Source organism: Cryptotermes secundus, unplaced genomic scaffold (genome assembly GCF_002891405.2).
Source record: "Cryptotermes secundus unplaced genomic scaffold, Csec_1.0 scaffold3068, whole genome shotgun sequence".
NCBI classification, from domain to species: Eukaryota; Metazoa; Arthropoda; class Insecta; order Blattodea; family Kalotermitidae; genus Cryptotermes; species Cryptotermes secundus.
The window spans coordinates 33,121-60,751 of record NW_019739262.1 but is presented as its reverse complement, the minus strand read 5'-3'; the positions used below and the strand labels follow the sequence as shown (position 1 = coordinate 60,751).

The window sequence follows — 27,631 nt, the reverse complement described above, 5'->3', positions numbered from 1 at the left end:
TCTGTTGCTCTTTTGACAGCTGAAGGAAAGAGAGGTTAGGTATTTTCAACAAAGTTTATTTCTGTGGACAGCCTATGCCAAAAAACATGTTCTCTGGGCAGTAGCACTACTTAGTGCATATTATTCAATCAGTTTTAATATCCTAGCATAAATGTATCTGTCTTTCCAGAGCTTTCATAACTCTTGAGGTTAGGTATGGTTGACTAAGATTGTTTTTAACAGTTTCACATTGACTTTTTGGCAGGCTTTATGCTTATCTGAGTAATGAACTTGAAAGTTCAGGTCCCATGGTTTGTATCAAAGTTGAGTTGTGTGAGATCTTAGTGAGATCCTAAAATTTGTAATGATGGTATATTAATAGAACTATAGAGATTTGGACATTGTTCATCGTCCTGGTTTTTATTTAAAAACGTTTTGGAGACTGGACTCTTTCCACCAGGCAAAAGCCTACTCAGTTGGGCCCAATTGATAGACCTAGTCCCTATCTCCAGACACCAGAACCAACACAAGATGGGATATATAAACCAAACACGACATAAACCATCAGCGGGAGTAGGAATTCTACAAGCTGGTAGAGGAAACTGCACAATAGTGTTAAACAAAACCTGGTACGAGGGGGTACCCAAAAGAAACCGAACTTATTTTTTTTTAACTTATTTATTCAAATTTTAAGCACAAACCTTCAATCCCCTCTCCACTTACACTAATACACTTGTCTAGTCTTTTATTCCATTTTTCAAAACATTGTCTAAATTCATCTTTTGAGATGCCTGACAGCGCCTCCGTCGTTTTTCCTTCACCTCAGCAACATCAGCAAAACGCTTTCCTTTCATGTCTCTTTTCATTCGAGGACTCAGGACTTTTCTTTCAAAGCACAGCATGCTTCCACACGACCTTGTTTTTGTTCAGCAGTCAGCAGTCATGGCACGAATTTCGCAGCCACCCTTTTCATTCCCAAATCTTCTGTCAAAATTCGCTGAACTGAGCTCCAAGTCACTCCCGACAGCTCCACAGTTTATTCAATGGTCCGTCGTCGCTCTTCCTTGATGATTTCACGAATTTTTTCAACATTTTCTTGTGCTCGGGCCGTGGAAGGACGACCAGAACGAGGTTTGTCATCAATTGACATTTCACCATTTTTGAAACGGGAAAACCACTCAAACACTTGAGTTTTCCCCATAGCATCGTCCTTGTACGCCGTTTTTAACATTTCAAGAGTTTCTGTTCCACTTTTTCCGAGCAAAAAGCAGAATTTCACCGCCGCACGCTGTTCACGAAAATCAGCCATTGCAAAAACGATGATCACACAAAACAGTTGTCACTATAAACTTTGCCGAAACTAGTCCTTACCTTCTGAAGCAACGGTAGTCGGCTTATCGACTCAGGAATGTTAGCGCTATGCACTCATAGCGGCAAAACGCGGTACTACAAAAGCTCTGCCCACAAAAAAAATTAGTTCCGTTTCTTTTGGGTACCCCATCGTATATATTCAAAGTTCAGGGAATTTGAACATGTTAAGATGTGGCTGGCTAACACTTCCAGTCACCATACTTTTCATATGAAATGCTAGGTTCATAGTGTTGTTCCCAAAGACCTTACACTGAAAGCTCCATACCACAGTCATCATTCTTCTAAGATAACTTCATGAGCCAGCAAGGCCCTGCTAAGAGAAAGGATCCAGTTCTGCCATTTCAAAAAGGCCACACTGAGCGAACAAATCAGTGATCTTGAAACTTTCTTCCAGAGATCAGTAAATCAGATCAATCCACATCCTGGCAGCAGTGGAAAGCTTGTTCAAACATAATTTTTTTAAGCAGAAGAAAATCTGGATTCAAAAATTCTCAGCTCTGAAGGATTTCCACACCAGGCTGCCTCAACACTGATAGAAATTCATGGGTCTGAGAAATTTGTCCTCATTTTGTCAGAGCATGTTCTCACAGAATCAGAAGAATCAGTCCTTAAGAAAGGGCTGAATCTGCAAGGTTCAAAGTACCCCCTGCTCATGGGTTTTGAATTTTGTTGGAGGATTTGGTAGCTGATGGAAAAATCAAAACCTTTGACATTTAACATAACTTTGAAGGAATCTGTGCGGTTGAAATCTCTAAAAGAAAATAACGAAGGGAATTCTACAAGTTGACAAAGGAAACTGCATGGTAGGGTTAACAAGTCCACATATAAGGAGACGGTATTCATTGTATTACTATCATGGGTTTATGGATTTCTGTGTAAGGATCCCACATCACAAATTGAGATGAAATTACAGAAACTTCTTACTAAGCATAAAACTGTCCTTCCCATCGCCTTTATAAACTGACACCTTAACACTGTAAATCATCTCATTTCCCAAGATACATGAACCTGAATCCCCCTTAGGCCAATAGTTAGCTATATTGACTCTTCCTGTTATGCCCTATTGATGTTTCTCTATAAAGTTCTGAGTACTCTAGTTGGCAATACAGACTCCTTCCTGAAGAACTCAGTACACTTACTAAAATTAATACAGGAGATTAACCTTCAAAACGAAGACTGCCATGTAAGTTCTGACATCGTCAGTCTGTTCACCAGTGTACTGGTGGGAGAAGTCTCACAGGTCATGGGAAGTAGACTCAGTACAGACCCTTCTTTCTCAGAATGCTGACCTTTACAAGTTGAAAATGTAATGTATTTACTGGATATCTGTTTAAAAGCTACATACTCTACACAGCTTTCACTGCATTCTTGGTTATTTGTAGGTCCAGCAGAAATGTTTGAACATCATATGCAGCTGAAGGATTTACACAAGCAGCAGGTGGAACTGGAACAAAATCTGAAGGCTATGTCTGAGAGGCTGCAGAGTGAAGAACAGAGAAACAGCAGGTAACTAGGACTGAACTGTCTGCCCAGAAGCTCACTGTATTCTGGGATAAAGTGCAAGCCATCATCCATTTTTTGTACCATGCTTTCCTTTGTGACACACAGAAAAACAGTAAATCTCCATGTACTTCAAACATTTCATTCTTACATGTGTAAAACAAAATCAACAAGAAATTTAATATGGTGGGAAGTCATAACATTTCAATTTATCACCATGAGAAAATCATAATTCCAAAAAATCGTTGTGTATAGGAGATAGCTCATTTCTTGAGCTTGCTGAGCAGTCAAATTTTCCTGTGTCAAGGGGACAGGAAGCCACCAGAAGGGGCAGAAGCAGAATGACGACATTGGTTGAGAAAGTGGAGGTTTGTGCTGTGATAGGGTTCCTGCATTTGCAAGGGAAGTCTGCTGTGCATCAGGAAGGTGTACCATCATATGACAGTGGTCCAGTGGAAGAGGCACTTTCCCTGTGGCCAGACAAACCTTGAAGATGAACCCCGAAGTGTAAGACCATCTCTCGCTGAGGAAGTGGGAATTGTGGCACAGGTGGAAACTTTGATCCTATCCGATAGGTACATAACTATCGAAGCTATTGTTCATGAGGTCCACATCATCCATGGGTCGGTTTTCAACATCATCCGTGATGAGTTACGCATGACAAAGGTCGCTACTCATTGGGTGCCACAATTGTTGACACCAGTTTAAAATCAGGAATGGATGGATGTGGCAAACAAACTTTTGCAGCTTGTTCATGAGGTCCACATCATCCATGGGTCGGTTTTCAACATCATCCGTGATGAGTTACGCATGACAAAGGTCGCTACTCATTGGGTGCCACAATTGTTGACACCAGTTTAAAATCAGGAATGGATGGATGTGGCAAACAAACTTTTGCAGCTTGTTCATGAGGTCCACATCATCCATGGGTCGGTTTTCAACATCATCCGTGATGAGTTACGCATGACAAAGGTCGCTACTCATTGGGTGCCACAATTGTTGACACCAGTTTAAAATCAGGAATGGATGGATGTGGCAAACAAACTTTTGCAGCTTGTTCATGAGGTCCACATCATCCATGGGTCGGTTTTCAACATCATCCGTGATGAGTTACGCATGACAAAGGTCGCTACTCATTGGGTGCCACAATTGTTGACACCAGTTTAAAATCAGGAATGGATGGATGTGGCAAACAAACTTTTGCAGCTTGTTCATGAGGTCCACATCATCCATGGGTCGGTTTTCAACATCATCCGTGATGAGTTACGCATGACAAAGGTCGCTACTCATTGGGTGCCACAATTGTTGACACCAGTTTAAAATCAGGAATGGATGGATGTGGCAAACAAACTTTTGCAGCTTGTTCATGAGGTCCACATCATCCATGGGTCGGTTTTCAACATCATCCGTGATGAGTTACGCATGACAAAGGTCGCTACTCATTGGGTGCCACAATTGTTGACACCAGTTTAAAATCAGGAATGGATGGATGTGGCAAACAAACTTTTGCAGCTTGTTCATGAGGTCCACATCATCCATGGGTCGGTTTTCAACATCATCCGTGATGAGTTACGCATGACAAAGGTCGCTACTCATTGGGTGCCACAATTGTTGACACCAGTTTAAAATCAGGAATGGATGGATGTGGCAAACAAACTTTTGCAGCTGTGTCAAGAAGAAACTGTGGAATTTTTCGAACGCCTGATCACGATGGATGAATGTTGGGTCTATAATTATGACCCTGAAACAAAGGAAATGAACAAGCAGAGGAAACATGCAGACTTGCCACCATCAAAGAAGGCCAGATCCAAGCCATTGTCAGGAAAGGTGATGTTGAGTGTGTTCTGGGATTGGCAGGGTGTCATCATGACCTACTATGCGCAAAAGGGTGTCACCATCACTGGTGAGTTATACTGGAACCTTCTGAGAAAATTACAGGAGGAAATCAAGAAAAAGTGACGTGGAATGCTGCGAAAAGATGTGACACTTCTTCACAACAAGACACCGGCTCATGCTGCTCATGCTACAATGACACTCGCTGCCAGTTTGGGATATGAAATTCTCCCCCATCCACTGTATTCACCAGACCTGGCACCATGCGACTTCTTCCTTTTTCCATGGCTAAAGAAGCCACTTCGTGGGAAGTGATTAGAAGAAGACATCATTTCTGCAGTGGAGGACTTCCTAGACATTCAAAATGAGACCTATCATCAAGGTATCCAGCAGTTAATGTGCTGGGGAAAATTTGTGGCCTTGCAGGGGGCATATGTAGAGAAGTCTGAAAGAGACAGAATAATGTGTTAAGTTTGAAGACTTTGTATATGGTGGCATTTAACCCAATGTGGGGCCTACATATGATTTTTTTTTATTTTATTTTATTTTATTTTATTTTATTTTTTTTTTTTTTATTACCTTTTGGATATGTAGAATTTGATATCTCCCAATTTACCATGCTGATGAAGATGAGAAGTTGCATGAATGATTGAAAACCCCTCAGTAATCACACTTTTGGGTGTGATCAGGATACAATGGTGATAGTCAAATCAATAAATTTGGAAATGTATGCCTAGCATCTGATTTTTTTGTTTATTTTGAAAACCATAAGACTTGTGGAAAAAATGTGTGGAGCATGAAATATTCATTCTTCTCAACTTTTGGTTGCAACATTTTTCACTTTGATAAATATTGTGTTCAAGATATATGTGGAAATGCATGTAGGTCTTCATGTAATAGGTTGTTAAAATTTTCCAATCTGAATGAAAATTGAAGACCATTCTTCATGAAGCTCTCAAATATCAGATTTAATGAAAATCCATATAGTGGTTCATGTGTTTCTCCGTGTGTACAGACAGATGGACTCTGTGAACTTAATAGGCACTGCACAGGGTACCAAATGCTTCAAAAGATGCACAGATAAGCCTCAAGCCAGATAATGTGTGCACAGTTAGTGGGGAGTATGCTGTAAACGAGTGGGTCACAATTGAAGATGTGAAAATTTTGGAAGTCAGTATTCATAAAAATTACCTTGGAAGCCATTCTACTTAAAATAACTGCTGTAATCAACTCACAGAATTTTTCATTTTTAGGGGGAGGGTATTCAGATTCTATTGAAAGCTAATAATTTGTTTGTAATGAGAGTTCAGGTTATTATGAAATGTAATACATAATTGTTGAAAAATAGTAGCTGGAGTTTGTAACTTACATCCAAAGTAGAGAACTGCCACAATAATAGAACTTTCCAATAAAAATGTCTTTTCCAAACTGAATACTGAGCTTGAATACCTGAAATTTACTGAAAAAGTGGTAGTAAAACTCATGAGAGGAGTGGGAGACATTTGGGAAAATAAAGAATCGTTTTTCTGGTTAACCATTCCATTGGGGCTTTGCCCACTCAGAGAAGGCAAATACCTGTTTACCAGTACTTGGAATTCCCAGATCTAAGGTTGTGGTTTAAGTAGAATAGGTTCTGTCCCTTCTGAGTAAGGTACACGAAAACAAGGATATTGAGTTAATTCAGTTAGGAGGGAAGTATTGTACAATATTGTAATAGGGTTTGGGATACCCAGGAAACTAGTCACACTGATTAAGACGTATTTAAACAGAATGTGTGGTAAAGTCAGTATAAGTAAACATTTGCCTGATAATTTTCCTATGGTCTAAAACAAGGAGATACTTTATCGCCATTGCTTTTCAACTTTGCTTTAGAAAATGCCAATAAGAAGGTCCAAGAAAATGGGGTGGGACTGAAATTAAACAGGACACATCAGTTGTTGGTCTGTGCTGATGATCTGACTCTACTGGGTGGTAATATAGATACCATAAAGAGAAACACAAACTTAGATTGACTCTAGTAAGGAGCTCGGTCCAGAAGCAAACACAAAGGAAACCAAGTATATGTTGGTATCTCGTCGCCAAAATGCAAGGTAAAATCATGACATGAAAATAGGTAACAGATGTTTTGAAAATGTGGCACAGTTCAGATATTTGGGAACGACTGTAACAAATCAAAACTTAATTCAGGAGGAAATTAAGAGGAGATTGTACTCGGGTAATGCTTGCTACCTTTCAGTTCAGAACCTCTTGTCTTCTCATCTACTGTCTAAAAGCATAAAAATTAGAATATACAAAACTATAATTTTCCCTGTGTTTCTGTATGGGTTTGAAACCTGGTAGCTGACTTTAAGGGAGGAACATGGACTGAGGGTGTTTGAGAACAGGGTGCTGAGGAGAATATTTGGACCAAAGAGAGATGAAGTGACAGGAGGTTTGAGAAAACTGCATAATGAGGAGCCTGACAACTTGTACGCTTCTCCAAGTATAATTAACATGATGAAGTCAGAGTGGATGAGATTGGCAGGGCACATAGCACAAGTTGGGGAGAAGAGGAATGCATATAGGATATTGGTTGGAAAGCTGGAAGGAAGGAGACCACCCACATAGGCGGGTGGACGATATTAAACTGGATCTTAGAGAGATAGTATGAGATGGTGTGGATTGGATTGATCTGGCTCAGGATAGGAACCAGTGGAGTGCTCTTGTGAACACAGAACTGAAATGTTGGTTTCTGTAAAATGCTGGGAAGTTCTTGAGTAGCTGCACAATTGGCAGCTTCTCAAGAAGAGCTCAGCTCCATCAGTGAGTGAGTGAGTGAGTTATATATACTGACCATTTGGCATTTATATTTCTTTTTATATTATTAATAATTCTATTTTAGAATTGAAAATTTTGAGGCCCACTTAACAGTTTCCATGGCCCCCAATTTTTCTGACTTTTGCCTGTGGCCCCTCTGAAATATAGCACGGCTCCCATTGAGAACCACTGCTCTAAACAGTGATGTTCTCCATGATTCACTGTATATATATAAACCATGCACCATAATCTGTAATCACAAAATGTTATAAAGGAGGGGATGAGCTGTTAACAGAAATATTATGTTGGACATTGTCAATTGTCTGGAGTATATTTAAAATACACAATTTTTCCAAAGTTGATAAGTTGCAAAAGAATTGTGTACTTTGAGTATATCCCAGATGGTGGGCAACAAAGTATGAATGAGTCACTTTCACAAGGCTTTGGAGAATCATGGGAAGTAGTATATGATGAAATATCAAATGAAGTGCACCTTAACTGGACTGCAGGTTGCTTCATCCTTGTTTGGACAGGCAGCTAAGTAACTGTGTCTATTGTGCTGCAGAATACAGGTGGAAGTGGCGAATATATCAGAGAAGAGGACTCTGCTCCATATGCTTGAGAACTTGAAACAGAAACGTGCTTGGTTGGCATTTGATGTCAAGAGGTCTAAACTTGAAGAGGTAACGTTATGTGTTGTGTAGCAAGTCACATCAGGATGTAGTGATTTGGTGGTCCTGGGTTCAGATCTCAGTCCAAAGACTGGCTCTTCTTACTGAAGTGTTTCATGCTTTTCCCCAGTTCCTCCAGGCATGCCACTTCCTTCCTTCCTTCCTTCCTTCCTTCATGTGCGTGTGCACACAAGGCTTCTGATTTAGCCAGTCTGCCAGAGGTATGTTTGTATATTTATGCTGACCTTTATGGTATGCATCCTGTTGTGTGTTATTTATGAATAGTTATAATTTGGAACAGTCACACAACAAATAATCGAAAAGAAACAAAATAGACATTACTGTGTCAAGATTTTTTTTTATTTGTTGTTGGTGGTATGGCTACATGTTTCGACCACATTTTAAAATTAAGATACACTTGTCAGTATAGAATAATCATACAGACACAATATGAATTCATATTGATTAATGATGCAATTCAGAAGCTAAACAGTATTGGTATACGTCTGAGGATGACCCAGGAAAATGGTTGAAACGTGTAGCGATACCACCAACAATGATTAAAAATGAATGTTGACACAGTAGTGTCTATTTTATTTCTTTTTGCTTTTTATTGTGCACCTATCCAAAGTTATAGCTATTCATATTTATGCGGAGTCACTTAATGAAGTAACTGGTGCTGTTTCACAGTGAGTAGAAGTAGAAGCAATGATATGGTCATGTGTATGAGTGACTACAGAGGGTGTCTGGATTGATAACTCAGTTTATTGACCACTTATGCACTCACTATTGTGACTACAATTTACAGATCACTGACACAGAGACTAGTGTCCTCAGTCTATTACAGTCACCACTAGCCATTTTCTGGCAATGGATTTTAACACAGCAACTGTAACAGTCTAACTGAATTACACATAAAATATGGTGCACCAAGTTTGAAGATGTCTAGCTTTATATGAATTATTGGGACCCCATTGGAATAACAGGCTGGAACCATTGGTATGTGATATAGAGAGACTGGAAATTATTGTAGCATATGTCAGGAGCCACACACAGGGTAAAATCACAAGTTCAGAATGTTTTGTCACGATTTTTAGTGACCATCAACGTGGTTTTGAATTGGGGATTGGATTTATTGACAACTTTAACACTTTGCGGACAGGCAATTTAAATATTTAAATCACCCTGGGGACCGGAATTTTTAAACCTACTACCCTAACTTGTGCACTGTTCGCTTTAAAAATTAATATAAAATCTCCTAATTAATTTTATGAACTAAAATTTTTGGAGAACACTTACCAATGCTCCTAGACGTGCTTGAGAGTGTGATATTTCTGGAAACATTACCCTTTGTGAAGTGGCATTACACAGAACTTGCAAATGTAAACAGTCATACTCCTTTTTTTGTGAACTGTGCGAACATGGCATTGCCTAGAAGGCTGCTTCCCCTTGGAATCTTCACTCTTCACAATTTTCACGAGGGTATGTTTCTGCATATCACCCGAAAGTCACCCAGGGGGGTCCACATGGGCCCAGTCGCACTAAGTCTGTGTCTGGCTCTGGTTCTGCCACCACCATTTAGTCTGTAACCCAGGCCTTTGCCACATTCATCGGAAATGTTTTGTATTTCAATTTCAAATCAGGGTTTAGATTTTTGTAAACCAAAAATGAATTGAAAATGTCACAGTTTATAAGCCACAAGGCAACTTTCTTTGTCCACTTTATTGTTTTCCTAGGAAGAGAATAATAGGCCAAGTATTGATCGGCTCTATCAACTTCCTTCATGAACATATTACACTCAGAAATACAAATAGGCTTCTTTACTTGTCCATGTCTCCCTTGAACATCAACCGTGCTCGAATTGTGAATTGTGGAAATCATATTCACAACACGAGTATCCCTCCAAGACTGAAGAATATCCACCTTCCTCCTGAATGTGGTTTCACCACATTTCAGGGATTTAGATTCCTCTTTCAGATCTGGAGGATGGCCTCTGCTCACCCTAACTGTTCTACAAACACTACTTTTCTTGAAAGAAGGTATTCTGCAGTTACCACACTGTTATAATAATTGTCTTGATTGACATGGTAATTTAATCAAGATAGGGTTCCAGAACGGAAACAATAGTTTCTTGTAATTTTTTGCCTTCACCAGAATAAATTTCTAAATTTCCAATATAGCCTGAAGTGCTTTCAGTAACTACACAAACAAGTAGGCCATACTTTCTTGTTCTCCAAGAGGGCGCTTGGTCTTCAACCGCTTTCGTCCTTGATCCATATTGCACTACTAACTTACTGCCTGGTACATACAGCTTGAAGACGAACAAAGGCATTTTCCTTTGGAGTTGGATAGGAAAACAGTGAGGTCGTGTTACTGACTACGAAGCAAACATTTGGGAGGTCTGTTACGCACCAGTTATGCATCTGCGTGGCGCCAGAGCAAGGTATAGTGTGTTGCAACATAACGTGTCCTAAAATCATAATATTATACACAGGTCCACCACGTTTAACCCTTCCGCGCGGTCATGTAAATTCCGCGGCCGTCTCTCCGGCGGTAATATATTCAGCCGTCCATTTAAATTTTGCTCGAAAATGATTTATTCATCATTGTTCTTAAATTATATGAGATAGGAACATGAAACTTTCACTAAAATGATCTTGAAAGGTGGTTTTATAACCTTACCTTATAATATGAGCGCCCTGTATCTCGGCAATGGAAGCAGGTTGTTTAGTATTTGAGCAGTGAATGGTACGCCTTGAAGGATGAAACTTTCACTAAAATGATCTTAAAAGATGGTTTTATAACCTTGCCTTATAATATGAACGCCCGGTATCTCGGCAATGCAAGCAGGTGACGCCTTGAAGCATTCATCTAAACACAGCGCTGGCTCACATTCACCACACCAATACTGCGTATCTTTCTTTGGCTCTTTTTTTTTTAACCACACTTCTGTGCGGCCTTGCCTTCTTCCCCGTGGGGGGAATACAAGAGGAAATGTCTCTCCGTGAGTCGTATAGGTTGCGAGATTAGCTGCAGTAAATTCAACCTTTGTGTTATCATAACAAGGGGTTGGTGCTTCTGCGTTTCAGATTCCAACCATTTTGGCTGCCCCAGATGTCGTAGGGGTGACCACAGAATTCATGAAGTTATTCTAAGAACTGGCTGGTATATAGTGAACGAAAGCAGAGCTTAGCTGGCTCAAAAAAAATATTTATGGTCATCCCTCGAAACGACCACCAAGGTCAGTACGATAAAATGGCGTCAACTGGAGCGATAATACATGAAGGAATGAGTTCTTTTCCCTCCCCCACACACATCCGTATCGTCTCAGGGGGTGACCACAGTGTTCTGCCTTAATTCGTGACGTTTTTCTAAGAACTGGGTGCTATATACTGTGCGAAATCAATCGATCATGCAAGAATAAATTTTTGGACATCCCTCTTCTAAGAATTCCAATTGAGTGTGTTAGTGTGGCCAGCTCAGGGCAATATGATATTATAAACACAGCACATATCACGTCTCTGCTGTTTATAACTTCATAGCAAAGAAAACAGTAACAGAAAACAGTAGAACGAAGAAAGCGCTCGCAATAGCCACAGGAACTTTGCTGCAAGACAGGCATATGTAACGATGACTTAGCGCTCTTAAACTCGTGTGTCATTAAATACAGTTCTCCTGAGAACAGGCCAGCGAAAAATCTAACAATCTACAGCAAAACCATCAATTATTATGGGCGTTATAACATAGGTGTGCAGCTGGACGAAACATACACGTCGAACCCCCCCAGACGATTTAAATACCTGACGAAACATACACGTCAAACCACGCTGAACGGCTAAAAGCGAAAAGCATAATATTATGCGACCAGTCCGCAGAGTGTTAACACACAACTCATTACACTTAATTATAGTGCCATTGCTGATATCCACACTTTACAAATCACTAGAGCACACAAACTAGTCTTCTGAGTCTGTTACAGTCTCCACTAGTCATTTCCTGGTAACAACTTCTAACAGTGGCCATTCCTCTCTTTTCAGGCTGAAGTCCTTTCTGAATGCCGGCTCCCTTCCAACTGACTCACTTGCCCCAGTTGTCTTCCCTATAACCCATTTCCACGGACCAAGTAGAACACACCATTTCCAACAGTACCTATATTTTTACATTCGTGTACGTTGCTGCAGGAATGTGTTTACTGAGCCATTGCCCATAAACAACCCTGGTATATCCACCTTTCTTGCAGTCAATGCACAGCAGTGGCTCTACACACTACGGTATTATAAACTACACAGAAAGGGTTAATATTCTTATTTCTATGCATATTTTTGTGCTGATTTTTGTGGTTGTATGTGTAACGTGGTATTGCCCTTTTGTAGATGAAGGCTGATAAAAACAATGCTGTGAAGGATTTAGCAATGTGTGAGAAGAGATATGAACCCATGGAAGGAATCCTTTTGGCTACAAAAGCCAAGGTGAAGGAGCTCGAGTGCAGTCTTGGAACTGTGGTGAGTGTGCAGTGTTCTGATTAATTTAATGTTGACTTTCCCAGAAAAAAAATGTGAAAATTATGGTGTATAAAATACACAGATACTAGTGTTCAGAGTATAATTTTACAAGTTAGAGTGAGGCAGTGAATATAAATACAGTGTGGCAACACAGTATGCATATTCATACCTGTTGACTGTACCATGCAGTTTCTTAATGAAGACTATGAGAAAAATTCAGTTGCTAGTTGCTATGCTGACTGGTATTTGGATTAAAAGAGTATGACCATATTGGTAGTGAACTTGTATCAGAGCAAAGGTTAAAACATATTAGAGCATCATTTCATGTGCAGTACTTCACTTAAAAGCAAATGAAAATGTGCTGCAGTGTTTTCAGCCCCTCTTCAGTTGAAAACCTTTGCTCAGCACATGGGAGTTCAGGCAAATTCTTCATGTGGTTGAGATCTGCTTGCGGTGTTCTGAGAATTGTAATAAGTTTTGGTAACCACTGTATGCTGTACCTCTTTAACATTTTTGGGTAGCTCATTAAATGTTACTGATTTTATCCTTCCATGCGATCTTTCATTATTCACACAGTGCTGAATTGTTGACATATAAATGAAATTAATTGTTTCTCTCTCTAGGGCAAAGTGACTTGTCAGCATTTGTAAACAGTAGGCTCTTATCGAGACTCCAGCCTTTGTCCTTTCTGATTAGTATTGGTTACTGAATAACTTGCATGTCTTCTTTATGGTCTTCCAGGCAGAACCTTACTGTGTATCCCTTCCCCATGTAGGTATGTGAGCGCAGTATGATGCATTGTCAACTGCCATAAATGAAGAGTCTGTTGCTTGCCCCATAGTAAAGTTGTCTGTTCCTTTAAGAATGCAGATACCAGCAGGAAACTAACTGCACTGAAGGAAATGCAGGAGTCCATTGAACAAACAGAGGATCTGATTAAAGATAACATACGAGAGTGCGAGCGGAGGATCCAGGCCGAGGAAACACGTCGGAACGAAGTACACTCACTGTTTCAGCAGATCAACAATTTGCAGAATATCTTGAAGGGATCCAACAAGGAGTCAGGTACTTAATGTTAACTTCTTCACTCTGATGATTGCTAGATGAATTTTGTATCATAGTAGGTAATTTAATTGCATATTTACTAATTTTTGTGGTTGATTGTCATGATTAATTTAAAATTTGGGAGTATTTATGTAACTGATTTTAGGCTTTCACGTTGGTTAACTATGAATGTTGATTTTGTTCTTTGGTTGTTGCACCATGGGGTTGTGGGTGATGTTACCTCTGTTTGGAAGTACATGCTGGCCAAATCTACAGGGCCAAACATGGAGAGCATGTACCTCTGAAATGTCGGCAGCATCGCCCACAGCCATACAGTGCAACAACCCAAGAACAGAATCAGCATCTGCTATTTATGTTATTTTGCACTGTGCATTTGCATTTGTAACAGTTAAACTGTGGTTTGCACTCCCTGGCATACAGCCTCCAGTATTTTTAATTTCCAGGCTGCTTTCTGGAATATAAGCAGTCTCATAGAACAGTAGTGCATATGTTTTATTTGCAAACATTTGTTCATAATTATGTTTCTCATCTATGAGTTTGAATTGTTTTAGATATTGGAAATGCTCAGCACCTGTTGTATTTATGTTATCCAGTAAAATGTTCAGACACTCCAGAGCTGTTGTCATAGTAATTGCTACCAAGCTCTTGCCATTACCTGTAATCCCAATGGTGTATTTCAAAATGTGTTCACTTTTCAAAGTCCAATATATGACCTTACAACATTACAAAAATAAACAGGCTGAGCCCAGAACGTTTGCTTTATTTTTTAATAATATTGATATATTCTGTTACTGAATTTCTTCTTTGTAATAAAATATCAGTTCAAAGACAGTGCATGTTTTTCTCATATGTAACTGAAGTTGACTACAGTACCTTGCTATAGTTGGTTACTGAATACTGAGCAACGATGAAATCAGTCTGACCATTAAATATGGCTCCGACAAAATCAACATTTTTTTTTGTTTGGGCCCCTAGTGTGCATACTATTGATTCTGTGAAAATGCCACATGTGGAATTTTATTTAGGCTGATATTACCCTTAAACTGCTAAAATATAATGAACATCATTCTGTGAACAAAGTGCCAGGTAGTACCATCCCTGGTACAGTGAGCCTCATCTGTGAATAGAATCTTAGGTAATACCGTCCATGGTGCATTGAGCCCCATTCGTGAACAGAATGCCGGGTACATAATAGCATGAAAAATAATACATTATGATTGAAGCTGCTGGCTAAATGACACACAGTGAGCTGCTCTCCTGGTAAGAGCTGCTGTACTCTTTAGAGGGGATACAGATAGAAACTGTCATGGTGCAGAATTCATCATTCCTTTGTCTATGCTACAGCAGTTCTGGAAATTCTGTCTATACTTGTACTTGGGCTTCACTGCACTGCTGCTAGAACATCAAAGTCCATGCCATCATTCTCCTTCTGCATTTGCTTGTGGGAAAGAATCAGTCACCCTGGAAGCACTGAGTACATTCTCAAATGTTTTGCATTGCTGAATTTGGCATAATGGACATTGTTGCTGCTATTCTACAGCAACCCTGCCCTTTCCATTGCAGGAACTGTATACAGAATGCATGCTGGCATACTGTTCTTCATTTGTAAATATGTTAAGCATTTTGACTTTGACCGCAATACAGTACAACACAGCTGTACTAGCTTAGGCAGTGTAAGGTAAAAAGAAAAGGTGAAGCTGTCCCTATAACAGGCCATGAAGGCCCATAGGGGTGTGAAAGGTTGAGGCTCCCACATCTTCTGGACAGTAGGCTCATAGATGGCGGTAGGGTTGTCAGCCTCACGTGCCTGCTGCCCTTTACTGCCCAGGAATATTTCTGGTACTCATTTCTGTTAGAGGGTGAGTTGACTCCAGGGCCATAGTGTGGCTGGAAGGATTAGTTCATTTGAAAAATCCAATGACCTCATTGGGAATCAATCCCATGACCTCCTGGCTTGTAGCATAGTGCCTCAACCAACAACATTACCGTGTGGTCCCAGCCGAGGCAGTGTACAAGCAGGAACTTAGTGAAGTTACAGCAGTTTCACCTTGCTCCACTATCACTTTACTCGATAACAATGTTGTATCTACCTACAGTCTGTTGGGCCTTATGTAACCTATAGAACACACTCCTGAAGTTTGGCTGATATGTTGCTGAACACTCTGCACACCAAGTATGTGACAAAGTGAAAATGGGAATTCTTGTATTAATGTAAAATATGTCCAGCACATGTTATAATGTATTAGTACTATAAATTAAAAAAAAAAAACTGTGTAACATCTTGATTGGAAGACTAGTATACAAACACAGGAAGTATATACAGTATCAGGTTATCACTGTGCGGCCTGCAAGTCAGTAGTGCTCTCCCTGCTTATGGTAAGTGCAGAAACATGGAGTAGGTCAAAGCCCAGCATTGAAGTCAGGGAACTAATGTCTTGATTCCTTCCTTTGACCTCTCTTATAGCAGACAACACATTTTGTTGGTTTCTATTCTTTGGTTGCTGGGATCACAACAGGAAAGTGCCCATATAAGATTTGAGAAGGTCTGTCTGGTAGTGATGGCCTTACAGTGCTCACTGTAGGATGAGGCTTGCCATACTTGTGAGTTGGCTTTTTGGCCAGGTTAATGAGAAATGTCACCTGCTTACCAGTCATGGTGTAGTACTGTGTGTAGTCAGCCAGATCAACACCTCTCACATCATCATAATAATTTATTATGGTGCAGGTTTCATAACCTAGCATTGTCTTGTGTGCAGAGGAACAATGTGATCATTGGAATGGTACTAGCAGAGTTACAGCTTTGTTGCCCTTCTATTTTGTCATCATTTCTTTTCCTATGAAAGCTTCCACTGATTCACCCTTCTTCAGTTCCACCGCTTTTTACTTTGTCTAATACATCACTTTTGTTTAGTCTCATTGACTCAGTGCAGTCCATTTTTCTGACTCAAGCTAGTGAACAAGGTTTGGACTGGTGTACCAATTGTAGAAGTGGTGGGTGACTTCATCTATGAACTTGCCACAGTATTGTTTTGTAGTAAAATTATGAACATACCCAGCACTGATATAGGAAAGCTTCTACATCTTGACACAAAAAAACATTTGCATTTGAGCACGTTTTAAACTGACCATCCAAGCCTTCCCTTCCACCCAAGCAAACACTCATCTGTGGTAATGTTTATGGTATTTGTTTCCAAAATTTGCTCAAAAATATTTTAGAAGAGATCATAATTTGAATAGCTTTATAGGTTTAAAGAAAAGTTTCATTGTTCACATAGTACAGAAGCTTCAGATAACAAATGCGTTATGTAAGATTTGAAGTTTTCGGTGGTGAATAAATGCGCTCAAATCTATTTGGGCGATCAGCTGTGTTAATGTTGAACTGAAAACCAACGTTTCAGAGATCTCCTTGGTGTGCATCATCAGGGTTGATGTGTTGAATGACCATATATCACTGAAATTTGTGCCAATTTGTCAGCTCAGTGCCTCTTCCTATTGGTGTACTATGCTGAAGAAGGGTAGAGTCAGACTGTGTGGTCACCCACACTTCTGTAACCTATCACCATGCTGTTTAACTTGGTGTCCCTGTTGTCAGTAATTTCATTTTCCTTTGAGCATGCCCATCCCTCTGTGATGTTGGGATATTCATGATGTGTATGTGTGTGTGTTATAGTGTCTTAAGAAACTGGTGCTGGGGTTCTGTGCTTCACTGAATTCGAACCATTTCTGTCTTTATATTGTGCGGATGCTGCTTCTTTGCTTAGTCCATGTGGCCTGATATTTTAGCGGCACTTCACTCTCATGGAACTTGATCTGGTGGCTTTATCCAATGCTGTGTTGTGCCACTGCAGATCTGTCCAGCTCATACAAACATTGATGCCATTCATGTCTTTGTACCTTGTTTCAGTGGTTAAGTCTGTATGTCCTATGGTCACTTTTCCATATTTGCATGGAATATTGCACACCCCTGAGATTTGTAGTCCTAGGTCATCTTTTTCTGACCTTGGTATGCAGGAACTGTTCTTAGTAGGGATGTGTGGACTGTCTTTATGTTAAACTTTCCCAGTAACCTGCTAATATTGTTTGATGTTGACTGTTGGAATGGTAAAGAGGCTACCTCAACCGGTATCTCTCTTTTTCTTTGTGTTCTCCTGTGTTTCTTACTTATGATGGCTGCATCATTGTACTCATTCTGTTTTTGTTAGGTGTTGGAGTTCATTGCTCAAGCATTCTGTGTCACATGTTGTCTTGGCACGGATAAACAGTGTCTTGTTAACAGATGATGGTATTACTTTACGTGGCGTTAGAGGTCTCTGAGTGAGCTTCTTGTATACTGAATGTCCCAGTGAGCCATCTGGTATGTGGATGATACCTTTGTAATCTGGCCACTTGGGATAGAAGAACTACAAAAGTTTCATCAGCATGTTAACAGTGTGTGTGCAAATACAAAGTTCACAATGGAAGTAGGAACAAACAGATTGTTACCATTTCTGGACATACTGACAGACAAAGAAATGAAAACGAGGTGGCTGACTGCGACTCAGAAATGTTTGTGTTTAGTTCAACATTGACACAGTTGATTGAGAAGACAAGCACCAACAAATGCTTTCTTTCTTCAGACAGTAATTTCTGTTGCTTGAATGCACTTGCAGGCCATCATTAGCACTGTATGGAAAATGTAGCCTCTCTGTACTGGTGCCCACCCAAGGAAGATAAAATGACCAGGTGTCATTATTGTCATCATATGGCACATAAAATTAACTGTATTTACTATCTGATGTCTGCACGCAGTCGTCATTAGCAGATAAATGATGAGAATTGACATTGCACCAACGACAGTTACTGCTAATTCTCAATCAGTCTGCTGTGAATCTAACTGAAGCCTCTCGCTTACAGCCATTTTGGTTAGATTGACTGTAGCGCAAAGGCGTTATGAAGCCCATCATTAATTAGGAAGGTTGTGTGGCATTTCACGTTGCTGCCCCCTGTAGTCTATATGAAGAACCAGTAAAATCCCACCACTTTAAGTGTACTATGTAATGGAGTAGGGTTGGCCTATCTTCTCTATACACAGGCTGTTGTGGGAAATCAGAAAGCTTTTGCAGATTAGAAAAATTGGTACCTATTTTCTGTAAAATTAGGCATAAACTAATAAGTGTGTGACACATACGTTTTGCATTTATGTTTCTATTGATTGATTTATAAACGTATTTCACAGACTTGCCAATTTTTGCCAGACACCATTCCGTAATGTAGTGGCAGTCCTCGAGCAGCTGAAACCCAAATTTCTGTTTTGCTGCTACTACCCTAGCGTGGTTCTCCTTCAGTAGACTGCCACCAGGTCCTCCAGTGACTATGTTCAGTGATTCCGTATTGAGGGGGTGGGTTTCCCCATGCACCGCAACTGATAGTCTATTGTAAATCCCCCTTTTAATTTCTACTGTCTCCATCCCCTACCAATACTGGTGCTCGCTATCAGCCCCTTTCTGCCAGCAAGGTTTCTACCCTCTACTTGGCAGTGGTGTCTAATAGTTAGTCCCTTTCTGTCAGTGAGGTAGTCCCTCCTCAGGCAGTGGTACCTAATACTTAACCCCTTTCTGCCAGTGAGGTTTCTACCCTCTACTTGGCAGTGGTATCTAATAATTAGTCCCTTTCTGTCTGCAAGGTCGTCCCTCCTCTGGCAGTGATACCTAATACTTCCCCATCTATCGGAGACATTGGAAACTATTTGGGCATGAAACTTTTGGCCTAATTTAGCTCAGAGGCCTCCTAGAGGCATGAGGTTCTTTTACGTGCCGTAAATCTACAACACGGGACCCATGGCTTAAAAGTCCCTCCCGGAGGACTTGTTCCCTGAATTTTTCCGCCTTAAAAATTCCACGACCTCCGCCGGGTTTGAACCCGCGTACCTTGAGTCATGAGGTGGGAACATTACCCCTAGACTACAGAGGCCACTTCAGTGACTATGTTAATTAATGTTATCTTAAAATTCCCTCAGTCATTCCGTACTTCCTCAGCTCTATTTCTCTTCCCTTCAGAATGCATGGTGGGGGGAGGGGGTTAGGAATATGGTTCTAAAATGATGAGACTGGATGCTTAAACTGACACTACATTTTGTTACATATTTACAGATTCACCTGTGCTCCATGCTACTGTTTCATTGTCATTATTTTAGGTCAGTTTCAATGATCTAGTCTTCACTGTTGCCATTGTTTTTCCTTTTATTTTTTTTATTTGTAGTGGGGTGGGACTAAATCCCTTGTACTGCAGCCACTTCTGGCCTACTGTGCCAGCCACAGATGATATGTGAGGGTGATTGTGGAGCAATTGGTGGAATGAAGATTGGCAGGGGAAACGAAGTACTTGGAGAAAACCTGCCCCAGTGCCACGTTTTCCACCACAAATCCCACTTGACCAGACCTGGGATCGAACCTGGGCCACCGTGATGGGAAGCCAGCGACTAACTGCTTGAGCTATGATGCGGCCTCATTGTTTTTCCTTACTCTGGCTTCTCACATTCCTGCTGGAATACCCTTGTTCGCATGTTCTGCCTCCTCTATTAACCTAAACTTACCTTTTATAGCAGCAATCACTAATATAGTCATGATTTAGGGGCGTGAATGGATTTATTGACTTACACATACCACTCAGAACTTCAAGCACTTGAAACGCTATCACTGATTTTCGCACTTTACTAATCACCACATCACCTACTAAGCCTTTTTTCACCCTGCTGTGTCTTCATCATCTGTTCCTTGGCAACAGCTTCTAACAGTGCAAATTCTTCAGTTTCCTCTGCTCTGGTTCCTACCTCCACAGCCTCCCACTCAGAACTCAACTCTCAACTAACAACTGCCAGGCTGACAGCCATTTCACACTGACCTCCAATTCTTTTCTTCGCAGCCTCCCATACAGAACTGCCTCTCAACTGACAACTGACAAGTAACTGGGTTGCCCCAGTTGCCTTCAGGATAACTCATCAGCATGGAACGAATAGAAAACACTGTTTCCAAGAATAACTGTGTTGTAGAGGTGTGCTTACCATGCTGTTACATAGCAGTGATTGTTGTCCTGTCATTTGTTTTGAGGTTATTGCCAAGCAACAGATCTATATGCCACAATTTTAATGAGCAGCCATCTTCATCTGGCAACACTGGATATTTTTTAGTTTTCCACCTTATTTGTCAGTGCACAAGCTGTGATGATCAAGCTCTTAGCTCGACTCAAAGAGTTTTGGATTCATGGTTGCTGCTGGCTCCTTTCATTTTCCTCCTTGGTCAGCTCTTGTTTCGGTGTACTGATTGAACTGAACTGTCTGTTCTAACCCACTTCCTGGTTTCGGCCAAGGGTTAATCCCTCTTGGCGATTTGGCAGATCTTTTTCTTCATATCTGGCTAGTGCAGTTGATGTTCTGTGTTTATGGACCGTGCTTACTAAGTGCTCTTTAGGCCCTTGCAGTTCATCCACCTCTTAATCCTTCTGAATTGTACAGTCAACTACTTTACATTCTTGAAAAGATTAAAATCTGAATCCTGATATACTCTCACTGCAGCTTGATGCTATTCACGTCTTTACCTAAGCATGCAGTGTTAGTACAGCTATCCCTCATTTTATGAACACTTTATTTATGAATTTTGGCTACAGTGAAGCAGGTTAATTTGTACCATTCCCCCCCCACCTCTTAATGAACTTCTTTCCTGCTGCAGCAAGTATCTTACAAGGACTTGTACAAGTAAAGTAATGAGAATTTAATTTTCAGTTTATGAATTTTTACCTTATGAACTCTTTTCATGGAACACATTACCTTCATAAATTGAGGAATGCTTTATTTCATTTTTTGTGTATGCATGCTCCTTAAGTTGTCTTTCTTTTTGTGTCTTCCAGTAAATGTCCTTAATGCTGAGCTGGATTCTGTGCGAAAACAATTGAATGAGAAAGCAGATGAGATAAACGGGTTGAGCCATGAGAGAGAGAAGCACCGGGATGGTCTTGAGAATATTGTACATGAGATCAAGAGTAAGTACTGTGCGGTCTGCAAACTGTGGAGCAGTACACCTCTACTAAGTGCAGCAGCAACCATGTGACACTAGACAACATTTTCTGGCTGTATTTGGTTCAACCTGGACTTTGTTTTTATTATTGGGGGGGGGTTAAAGTAACCAGCGTATGGGATGTGTGTCCATGCTATAAAGGTTTTACTTATATCAGCATCAACCTGGTAGAGAATGTTTTGGCAGTGAAAGTGTAAAATGGCACTTTAAAGCAAAATTGATTGGAAAGAGTTAAGATTTTATTTGAAAATCTTATATTAAGTTCTTACATGTGCATCACAATAATGTTATATGGACCTTAGCAGTGCAAATATTTTATATTATAAACATATACTCCAGTTCATATTGGCCATGAAGCACTTAAAGCAGCCTTAATGTTTGTGAAATATTATTATGATGATCATGATTAAACCAGCTGTTCACTTAACCCTTTCTTTATTTCCTTTAACTCACTGATGTGGCACTATGAAACAGCTTTTACAGGGTATTTAAGTTTTAAGTGATATCTTGCTAAGTTAGAAGGCGCAGTGGGTTAAGTGAAAATATGAGCTGATTTTGATGAATATGGTAAAAAGTTTCATTTGACATTTATGTCAAGTAGTGGTCATAGTGTTCAGTTTAAACGAAAATGAAGTTGGATGAAACTTCATCATGATGACTCATGAACTGGAAACATTTGAATGGGCAAACATCAATAGTGATGCAAAGAGTTTTGTTAGATGCAGTAACCATGATGTTGTTCCAGTACACGAAAAGGATCAGGAAAAGATTCTGGATGTGGCAAATCAACGTTTGGAGTTGTTACGTCTGAAACAGAAAGACACATATGATGCTGTGTTGTGGCTTCGTGAGAACAGGAACCAATTCCATCACCACATTTATGAGCCCATGATGTTAGAGGTAAGAATTACATCATAAACAGAAAGATCCAGTCATGTGAAAATGACTGTGCTGTTGATTCTGGCAGGTAATGGATTTATGTAGCACTAGGTCCTCTTATCTGTTACTGTCTTCAGGTATTTACAAGGGTTTGTGGTCGGGTGCTTGATACCTCTTGTTTCTTTTTTTAATGTTGAAAACGTTAATTTATGAGGGTACAAATGGAATTAAACTGTTAGTAACAGAATTTGTTATGTAAATAACATAATTTGTAACATAAGTAATGAAATCTCTAACAATTTGTAATTATTAGTACATTTCTAGGCAACGGCAATTTAACACCTTATCACATCAATGAATCAACACAAAACAATAGAGGAAGCAGATAAACCATGGACACAATGTTTTCTATGCGGTTAATGCTGGAACCTTATGAATACAAACGAAATACGGTAATAAATGCGAGGTGTATGGCGGATTCAGTTCCACTTTTTAGTGTATGATGCAATGCTATGGGCAGGCTGGCAGCATATGATGTCATGCACTTAAGATGTCTGCTGGTAATAGTCGTGCTGCACATATGAGAGTGTACAGGAAAAGGAAGCAATTGGAAGAAGATAATTGTAATAATGTACCCCAACAAACAAAGTTAAATACCGAATGACAGTGTGGATATAGAGAAAAACACAAAAAGTTATAAGTTGAATACATGTGTAATTACAGAAAATTCAAAGCTCAAGAAATGTTTCAATAAAGCTGTAATTGTAATGTACAAAGTAGATTTATTCCAGTTCCCCCCCCCCCTTGGCACTACAGCCCCAGTGAGCCCAGGCCTACCTCCATGAACTTCTCCGTTCACTTCGGTTTTTCTAGATCTTACACATTCGGTAGGACTCCTTGGGCCAGTGATCAGCTTGTCGCAAGGCCTCTACCTGTAGACAAACACAGAAAAACGCACACAAATATCCAATGCCAGGAGTGGGATTTGAACCCACGATCCTGGCTTCCGAGCGAGCGAAGACAGTGCATGCCTTAGACCGCTCAGCTACTGTGACCGGCTAGATTTATTCCAGTACAGACCCCAATTTCATTATGTTTTTCCACATTAAACCTGGGAACCAAGGTTCCCCGGTCACTTTTTTCTACCTTTGTTGTCTTCTTCTGCAGTCTCCTTGAAGCATCCTCCTCATCTTAGTAGCTTGTTGCACCAAGGTAGCCGACTAACTAAGAGGGGGCTTGAACTGAAACCACACCCAGAACCGTGACTTGCTGGCATGTTGCTTTATGTTGTAGCAGACCACCTTGGAAATGTAGTTCTCAGCTATATCTCGACTGTTGTGTATGTACATGGCTACTGTGGGGTTTGTGCTTTCCATTGCCAAGTGAATAGACATCTGTGATGTTTCTGTCATTCCAGCATTCTGAAGCTTACATATTTTATACATCCTAGTTACAATTCATACAGACATACAGCAGTCAGAAGAAGTTGTGTTTTGTCTATAGACCAATTTGTTCTTTGGTTACAATGATTAAGGATGACATTTGTGCACTTCTATGGTGAACTGACACATTACATCATGACCCATTTAGCCTCATATAAATGGCCTGTTTAGATGGAATGTTATGTTTCAATTGGTGATTCTGATGTGCTTTTTATGGACTCCTAAAACACATCACACAGTACTGTAACGTTCTCTGTGTGTATGTTCTGATGGGTCTCCTAATAGTATATTGATAATTAAGGTTTATGTGAAGGGATGAAACAGAGTCCCCACACTTGTCAGAGTGACAGTGGCTTTCTGTTTCAGATCAACATCGCCAATCCATCTAATGCCAAGTATGTGGAGAATGTGATATCAAAACGAGACTTACTGGCTTTTACTTGTGAAGACAAAAAAGACATGAACAATTTCGTGAATATCCTTCGGGACCAAAAAAATTTGAAGGTTAATGTTCTGCATTCAGGAAGTGAACACCCATCATCTTCCACATTTAAGCCAAATGTTGCAATAGATAACCTTAGGTAAGTTGTACTGACAACCAAGTCTCTAGTAGCAACATCAAGAGGTTTAACAGTGATGAGCTGGTGGAACTTAATTCACATATTCATCTCTGAGATACATTTCAGTATTATCCTACCTCTTTCAAGTCTTCCTAGTAGCCACTTTTCAACATTATATATATACAGGGCTTGAGGTGGGGCGGGATGGTATCCCGGTTCTTTTCTAAATGGCTTAAAAGCATCCAATTACTTCTTTGGCAGTAAATGCAATGTACAATACCCAGGGCTTGAGGTGGGGTGGGATGCAGCGGGATGGCATCCCGGTTCTATTTTCATTCCACCTCAAGCACTGCATATATATATATATATTGACACGTGTCACACAGTGATTAAGATGCGGGTTTGGATTTATTAACGGCTTACAGGTCGTAACTACAATTAATTATTACACTATTACTGCTTTACACAATGTACAATCACTCCACACTAATCTCTCGAGTCTGTCTGCACTAGTCTTCATGGGTTTATATCACAGGAACTATAACAGTCTCCCTGAATCACACACTCCAACCATTACACATAAATACAGTCTTCTAATCACACGTTAATTCTTCACAGGCCGACTTCTATTTCTTCAGCTATGAACTTCCCGTGCCTATCTCTTTGCTTGCTTGTTCATGTGCTTCTGCTGTTGTTATTCATAACGTGTGACTGCTTTTCTTATATAGCTGAGGAACAGACATGCATCACAGAAAACACAGCTTCCTCTATTGTTGTGTAACCCAGCAATGGACTGTGAGTAAAGCAGTCTTCTGGGATGTGGCACCATGTAGATGTGGTGTAACCGACGTTTCAGAGGAACGTATTGCCTCCATCTTCAGGGTAGAAGGAAAAATAAGAAAATCCATAAGTGAAGAGACAGTGAGAACAGTTCCAAGCAGAGCAATGGACTGTTTACCAAGAATCTGTCTTTGTGGGAACTTGTTTATGAACATTTTGCCTAGCATTGGGTGCAAATATATCTTTGCTCCCTCATTAAGGCTGTTCATCCTGAATAGCCTAACAGTGTATCACCTTTCCTTCTTTATGCAGGCTGTGCTTTCAACATCTTCCTGAAAGCTGTTCTTTTTTTTTTCCCCTCTCTCTCTCTCTCTCTGCGGTAGCTGCTCTCTACCCGCTACCACTGGTCCCTCCTTTAGGCCAGCTCATTCTGAGGAGGTCCTTTATAAGGTGCCAGTTAGTTCAGGTTCTCACCATCATCCATAGTTTTTTTTTCCCAACAGTGGAGCAAAATTAACCCAAGTGGCGGGGGTTCATACATTTTTGGCTCTCTTATGCTAACATTGCTAGTAATGCTAGTAGGTTCTTTTGTTTGGAGCAGGTTGACCCCTCCACAACATCCGATCCCTGTTTTCTCACTTTGGAGGGTGCTGAACCCTCCACCCTGTCCAGTCTGTCATCTTCCACACCCCGCTGAATATCCCGGGTTTTCTCGTCATGAACTCTAGAATGAAAGCTTTCTTGTCGATCCCATCTGACATCAATCTTAAGACAAAACTGCTGTCTTGTGCCTGAGTCCTTTATTCTGATTTTGCATTCTAGGCCCTTCCAGCATTTCATCCTGATGTCTGTCCCTTCGGGGTTGTTGGTGCCATATCGTATTTTCCTTGTCTCTGAAGTCCGTGTTCCTGTGTCATGCCACTTCTGCACAGCTGGTCATCTCCCTGCAGCTGCAGCCAATTCCTTCTGTGGTCCAAAATTTCCTGAAGACTTTTCCCTTGTGCCATGGCACTGCTTCCCGACAGGACACCTTCCTGCAGGCAGCAGCCAACTTCCTCCGGGATCCACAATCTCCTCAGGTCAGTTCCTTTGGCTCTCCGCATCACCCTGCAGCTATCTTCCAGCCCCTATGCTGCTTGTTCCATCCTTTCACCAGTTTCACTACAGCATCTTCCTTAGGGACCTCCTGATGCTCCGACTCGGACTCCCATTTCATCAGGATTTGTCTTTAAATCTGTGGTCTTGCTCACTTCTCAGTCTGCCTGAATCTCTTTTTGCCAGCCATCCAGTTTGGCGGGTAGAGAACCAGACTGTTTTTCCATTATTTTTATAATGTGTTCTTGGCTGGCTCTTATTTCTTGTTGCATTTCATCTCTGTCAGTTTTTCTGGTAGCCTCCATTATGGAGACTAGTGAACCTGTCTGCCTCTCCATCCTTTCTTGCATTGCTTTAGTATTGGTGTCCATCCTTTCTTCGGTGGCATCCATTTTTTGTTGCATTGCTTTAGTATTGGCTTTCATCCTGGCATCAGTTTTTGCCAGCAGGCATTCCATCATTGGTTCCATTTCCACAGTGTCGTGATATACTACCCGATACAATCGTAAATCCAATAATCTGATCAATCTGATCCAATCTGTACCACTTCTAACACCAGTTGTCACGTGTCACAGTGACTAAGTTTGGATTGTTAATTGGATTTATTAACAACCTACAGGTTGTAACTACAATTAATTGTTACACTATTGCTGCTATACACAGTGTGCAATTACTCCACACTAATCTCTTGAGTCTGTCTGCACTAGTCTTCATGGGTTTATAACACAGGAACTATAACAGTCTCACTGAATCATACACTCCAAACTTTACACGTAAATAAGGTTTTCTAATCACACATTAATTCTTCACAGGCCGACTTCTATTTCTTCAGCTGTAAGTCGGAAGGTCGCAGGTTCAAATACCGATGAGATCATTGGATTTTTTCAGTTGACCTAATCCTTCTGGCCACACTCTGGCCCAGGGGTTCACTCAGCCTCTAACAGAAATGAGTACCAGGAATCAAATAAATAATTTTCCTGGGGAGTAAAGCGTGGCCGGCACGTAGGGCTGACAACCTTGCTGCCATCTTTGAGCTGATTGTCTAGATAATGTGGGACCCTCAACGTCTCACAACCCTATGGGCCTTCATGGCCTGTTACAGGGATAGCT

The 27,631-nt window shown here is 40.5% G+C and overlaps 1 protein-coding gene across 4 annotated transcripts in view; it reads left to right on the top strand.

The window, feature by feature from the left end:
* LOC111871940 (structural maintenance of chromosomes protein 5) overlaps positions 1–27,631 on the top strand; it is a 72,273-nt gene that overhangs the window by 19,064 nt on the left and 25,578 nt on the right. For all 4 annotated transcript variants that reach the window (XM_023865371.2, XM_023865370.2, XM_023865368.2 and 1 more), the window contains 7 exons: positions 2,733–2,856; positions 8,045–8,162; positions 12,524–12,652; positions 13,516–13,717; positions 21,599–21,730; positions 22,511–22,665; positions 24,453–24,667. In XM_023865371.2, coding sequence (XP_023721139.1) covers positions 2,733–2,856; positions 8,045–8,162; positions 12,524–12,652; positions 13,516–13,717; positions 21,599–21,730; positions 22,511–22,665; positions 24,453–24,667 — 1,075 coding nt within the window. The remainder of the gene's footprint in view (positions 1–2,732; positions 2,857–8,044; positions 8,163–12,523; positions 12,653–13,515; positions 13,718–21,598; positions 21,731–22,510; positions 22,666–24,452; positions 24,668–27,631) is intronic.